This window comes from Priapulus caudatus, unplaced genomic scaffold, assembly GCF_000485595.1.
Source record: "Priapulus caudatus unplaced genomic scaffold, Priapulus_caudatus-5.0.1 Scaffold26, whole genome shotgun sequence".
Taxonomy (NCBI): domain Eukaryota; kingdom Metazoa; phylum Priapulida; class Priapulimorpha; order Priapulimorphida; family Priapulidae; genus Priapulus; species Priapulus caudatus.
In genome coordinates, this window is record NW_014577087.1 from 678252 (window position 1) to 684520 (window position 6269).

General features: G+C 41.3%; 1 protein-coding gene across 1 annotated transcript in view; it reads left to right on the forward strand.

Moving 5' to 3' along the window:
- The window catches only part of LOC106814473 (protein unc-45 homolog B-like), a gene marked incomplete in the record, with an annotated part of 33506 nt that overhangs the window by 26065 nt on the left and 1172 nt on the right, over nt 1-6269 (forward strand). The window contains 4 exon segments of the mRNA XM_014818793.1: nt 1305-1420; nt 2267-2384; nt 2970-3125; nt 5614-5736. Of these exon segments, the coding sequence (XP_014674279.1) occupies nt 1305-1420; nt 2267-2384; nt 2970-3125; nt 5614-5736 (513 nt within the window).

The following is a 6269-nucleotide window of genomic DNA, read 5'->3' on the forward strand; positions in this document are numbered from 1 at the left end:
ATTGGGGAAAATAGTTAAATGGATAAAGATAAAAAAATAAAAAATAAAACATGGCATTCGAACTAACGATCTTCAGACGTAACGCCAGCCGCTTTACCAGCTCGGCTATTCAGCGGTATTGGAATTATATATTATGGATGTGCCATGCATACATGCATACATGCATCGATGCGGTGGTTTCTGGGATAGCTTGCTGTGAGGGATGTGATATAACCCTAACCGTTTTGCTTAATTGTTCAATGAATGACGCACTCGTTCACTTCCGACAACAAGTGAAAATGCGGAAAATTTTCCTCTTCGATGCGAAATGCATCGGCCGGGCATTTCATTATTTACGAAAAGTAAATAGGCTGGGGAACGACGGTAGGTACAAGAACTGGTAACGTCGGTCACACCCCATTCATGTCCATCAACGAAGAAGGCGGGGCTTATTATAATTACGGAGATGGGAAAATGCAACATAACTATAAGTACCTAGCGCAGTGCGCTAAACAGCGTGTTATTTTCGTATTTGTGCCAAACTCTATCGTAGGAAACCGTTCTAGTCTAGCAGAATGCCCTAGTTCCTGAGATCGGCGATTCCGTGCTCTAATGCTATTATACCTAGAAGTTATAATAGAGGGGTGCGGCGTAGACTGTGATTGAAAGACACAAAGTGTCAATCCTCGGCGCGCCTCGGCATCATGGCCGCATCACGTCCAGAGAGACCGGGTACAAGATGGCGTTGCGCAAAAAACGCGTTGTTCCTTGACCGCCAAGAGCGGTTAAGCCGCACACTTCCGCGGGACTGGGTGCATGCGACCGCGGGGTGTTGTATGTAGCATCTCGCGCTGCCCGCTATACGAATTCGCGCGCCGAAGGAGGGCGGGCGCACGAATCCGTATAGCGGGCAGCGTAACATCGCGCAGTTTTCGTCACAGACGTACACCGGCTTGGCTACGGCGGCCTTAGGGGGGAGGGCATTTCCTGCTGCTGCTGCTTTGCTGCTCCAGGGTCGCGCTGCAGCAGGGACCAGTATTTGGTGCTGCTGCTGGTTTGCTGCTGCAGGAGCGCGCTGCAGCAGGGGCCAGTATTAGAAATTCTCAAACATGTTATTTTATGGCAAGGATTTTAATTTTATTTATTTATGTAAATATGCTCGTATGAGTTTCGTTGGCAACATATTTATATGTATTATTATATATACATGTATATATATATATATAATATTATATATATATATATTAGCGTGGTTATAGCTATCTGTGAAGGCATCTGTGTTTCTTGCATGACCGACGGGAATTCTCGTGTTGTTGCAATGGCAGGCATGTGAAGTCGTGCGTCCACTCATTGGCCTGCTGCACCCAGACCACACTGGACTCGCTAACTTTGAGGCACTGATGGCTCTCACCAACCTGGCTGCCCTCAGCGCAAGCGTTAGGTAGTGTGTTTGCGTAGACCTGCTTGCATAAAATTGTAAAGGCCTAGGCGTTCTAGTCAGAGTTTATTTCAAATACAGGACATGAAGTGAAGATTTAGCCGTGCAATTACTGCCTTTAGAGATTTGCGTTACATTAATTATTTATTATTGCAGTAATACCACGCATTACGACTACTCTGCTTTGGTAAATTTGTCTGTAAGTTATTTGCAAAATATAACCACTAATCTCGAGATGCGAAATGTAACATCGCTCTTACGAAATTGTTCACGATCTTTCAAAGCGGAATATTTTACACAAAAAGTGGTGTGCTCAATTACCATAAATAAAGTTTATGTAATACATGTTGCAGCCAAATACCAAAACATTGGGCAGGTTATTTTTGCTACATGTAATTTACCACTCTTGCATTAGGCATTTGGACCTAGACATGCTTTATTTATTAAATGTGCGTGTTCCTGCAATCAGTCCTCTCTGCATCCAGTATTATATCACTACCAGTTCGCAATTAACTTGGCTACTACGGCTACAGTGAGCTGACAAATATAAGGTCCGTTTACTACAGATAAGTTTTGGCCTCCAGTACAGAGCCTGAAACACTCAAATCCAACAGTGATATAGAGAACGAAAGTAAGCCAGCTGATAACAGTGCCCCTCCCCAGTGCTACATCTCCCTCCCAGTATTATAATGATACAAAGCTTTACCATTAAATAACGTACCGGTACATTTAAACATGTTTACCAACATTACTAGTCATCTTTCTAGTCTTTTCTCAAGAGGACATGGGAATATCGTTAAGAATGGATGAGATAGATGTAATCACACCAATCGACGATTCTCGATGCAGGCAAAAGATACTGAAGGAAGAAGGCTTCTCAAAGATCGAGCACTGGTGTTTTGAGGAGCACGAGTTGATCAGGCGGGCGGCCACACAGTGCATGCTGAACCTGATGCAGTGCAAAGAGGTACCGATGTTATTCAACGTCGTCAAAACTCTTCATTTTTACAGTTGCTAAACGGTTAACATGGTTAACCCACAGTTAATACAGTTGTAAAGCTATGACCGAGTGGCTGAACACACGTGTGTACCGAAATCTGGTTGGTTTATTCAAATTGGGTGACTTTGTATTTCCTAAAAATATCTGATTGGTTAGTTGGATAACTCCATGAAATACTGATGAACATGACGAAAGGATTATCAGTATGACCGACACCAGATGTCCTCGGTATATGGTTCGGCAATTTCTGTGGGAACAAACACATAAATTATTAATACAATTTAGTACTCTCTGTATTCACTGGGACACACAAGTCAGTACTCTATTATAAAACCATATTTAAGAAAATATTAATATTAATTTTTAAAGAATTATGTATTAAAATAAAATTTATTATAATTATTAATAATATATCCGGTGTTATTAACAGGTAATATTAAAAATATTACTAATTAAAAAAAAATTGTATGTTAAAATAATAAAAGTAAATTATAATGGCCATGATGGTGGGTTGACTTTACTCACCGGCGCGTTGGTTTTCCGGCGTCCCAGGTCGAGGAAATCTTCCTGAAGCCTGGCAGTGACCGTTTCAAGCTCATGCTGCTCTATGCTGGTGAGTTTGAGGACGACGTGGAGCTAGCGCTGGCTGGAGCCGCCATCATCGCAATGCTAACGACCGACGAGAGATGCATCGAGAAGGTCAAGGAGGTAGGAAAACGCAGAGGCATTTTTCGCTGTTGATGAGGTCGGGGCTGTCTGACTATGGACCAACTACGATTGAGCTTTACTGTACCTATACTGTGTAACGCTAACCCTAAGCTGTCATATATATCATTTATTTTAGTCATCTCATAGTATATAGCTCCATCAAGCTATCATTTCCTAATCTCATATAGGCTGTAGGCCATACAGGGATATATGGTGTGGCCCGCAACTTATGGTATATGTTGACGTGGCCCACTGTGCTGAAGAAGTTTGGCCAGCCTGGTTTAGAGTGATAGCTACCAAGCTGTCACGCCGTCTTTTCGACTGCGCATTTTCGTACTAGACGGTTGATTTTACATCTATTGGCTGACAACACCCTTGCACTTTATTCCATGAATGAACTTATGATATTCGTGATTGTTATTTCTTCTTCTTTTACTTTCCTTATTTTATAAACAATTAAAGGCCCATTTTTCGTGGGGCAGGCTCTCTTGGGCACCCATAGCATAGGACACAAAGGTTTGTCATTTGACACCCCCACGTTCTCAGTCTTAGCTAATACTCTTAGTTTCCTGCCATTGGACGTTAGCTTTCCCCAAGATGTCGAATATAAAATACGTTTAGTCGAGTGCAAATGTGTAATGCAATGATGTGACAGGGTATGACTTTTGCCATGGCTGCAGTAGTAAGTGCCATACTTGTCCTCTTTACTTTCCACGTTTTTCAAAAATGGGACAATGTTCACAGCAGTAAACTACCGTGGCTGCACTATAGTTGCTTCCATGTCATACCCATGAATTTTATGCTGCTCGTACGTGTCCTCCCTATACCACAAAAAGTGTTGCAAAATGTAATTTACCTCCTTTGAAGGAAAAATTAAACGTTTACCTTTGTGCCCCTGCAACTTTTGGAACAATTTGGCAAACAAGGCAACAATTTCCGTGCTTTAACGATATAAAACTAAGCGAAATAAAGATGCTAAGATCTACATGATGTGTGGAAGTAACAACTTGTTAGCTTGTAGTTATGGCTTCCGAGCCAAGTTAGTTGCTATCACGGGGATCGCGTGATGATGAAGCTGAGATGCCCGTTGTCCGAAACGAAATTATTATTAACAGTAGTCATAACATTAACTTTTGCTCATAGACCGTAGACAGAAACAGGGTGAAGTTACGAGTTTCTCGTCCGCCGTGTGTAGAGAGACGTCCGGTCTACGAGAGAAAGTTTATGTTGAGAATAATTTCGTTTCTGACGACGTGCTCCATGTCTTTAATATGGAATTACTCGCATGTTCACTCTGTATAGCTTATAAACTTATAAAGCGGAGCTAACTTGGTTAATTATGTTGCGCTACGTCAGGTATTCAGCAGTATGGGTAGTTAGGGGGACTTAGGGCCCATTTAATGGTTCATGGATATAAGCGCTGACCACAATTCATTTTCGCAATGTGTGACATGTGCAAATGTGCAAGCAATTACTCATATCATTGGGCCCATTTAATCATGTGCTGTGAATATGGTGATGTCATATTGTCTACACGACATAGCGACTATATATATATATATATATATACTTTTTTTGTTCGATGCATCAAACAATCGTTGCCATTAGTGTTGTGCCAGAGGTTGTGTGTTGTGCACGTTACCATGGAAACCGCAGGTGTGCAGTGTATGGATGTGAACGTTATGGATTTCTTACTTGCATTAATATCAGAAGATGAGCCCATTCATCATTTAATGCAAAATCCGATAAGCAGACGTACATACACAGAGCACATGTGCAGCTGCCACTTGATTAATATCCATCAAGACTTGCCATCAATTTATAGTGTTGATGCATACAGAATGTTTGTTCAATTCAGTGTAAAATGTCTACAGCTGAAATGTGTTTGAGCGAAAATCTAAATGCGATTTATGCATGTGTATGACCACATACTTGGCAGCTTGATAAAATAAGTAGATGTCAAGAACTGCGTTGCCCCTGTGCGTGGCTGGTTGTCTGTGTATATGTACCATGTGGGATGGGGTATGGATGTATATTGGATGTACGTGGAACCATTTCGATCGATTCGAGGCAAAGTTAATCCATGATTATTGCTTAACTGCTAGGAACAGCAACTGCCACAAGCCTTGGTTTTATTTGCCTTAACCATACCTACGTATCAAACGATGCCAGCCAGAAGAATGGTTTAATCATTAATTTCACATTTTTCTTGTTATTTCGACGTTCGTATCTATTACTACATGTGTTCGACAAAAAATAAAAAATTGTCTACCTGCCCACCCGCCACTATACTGCTTAGACTATAGTTGCAAATTATGATAATAATAATATTATTATTACTTATCATTATCATTATCGCGAGGAGATCGATGGCCATATTCATCACAATAGACTGTTTTAGTATTTTTGACCTCACACACTCACTGTTATCAGCGTTAAGCGTTAAGCATTAAGCGTCATAACCTACTGACCTTCGTTGTGATTACAGGTGAAGTCCTGGCTGACCATTCTCAGCTCCATGAGCATGCAGGTGCACACGGAGCTTCAGTACCGCGGGCTTCTCATCCTTGCAAACATCATTGAACAGGACAGAGACTTGGCCAATGAAGTGGTGAGTAGCAATGAGTGCCACGTTCAAGCATACTCTCATCTGCTCGGCGAATGCGGAACGACAGGAGTGAGCTGTGCGACATCTCACTTTCATGCAGTAGCTATCTGTGCATAGCTATGACTAGTGTAGAATCAAGATCGAGCTTATAATACCTTGGTAGAATTACAATCAAAGGCAAATGTACAAAAGTATACAGAAGTACAAAAAAGTGTAAAAGGTGTTTGCCTAGAAATGACGTGGCGCGATCAAGTCGCATGTGCTGCAGTTGAGTTGTTGGTTGTAACGGTTAATTATATCTAATGGTCACTACGTGACCGTCGTTAACACCTATATCTAATGGTCACTAAGTGGTTGTTTGTTAACAGTTAATGGTCACTACGTGGTGGTTGTTAACAGCTATTATATAGCTAATGGTCACTACGTGGTTGTTATTAACAGTTGTATCTAATGGTCACTACGTGGTTGTTATTAACAGTTGTATCTAATGGTCACTACGTGGTTGTTATTAACAGTTGTATCTAATGTCACTACGT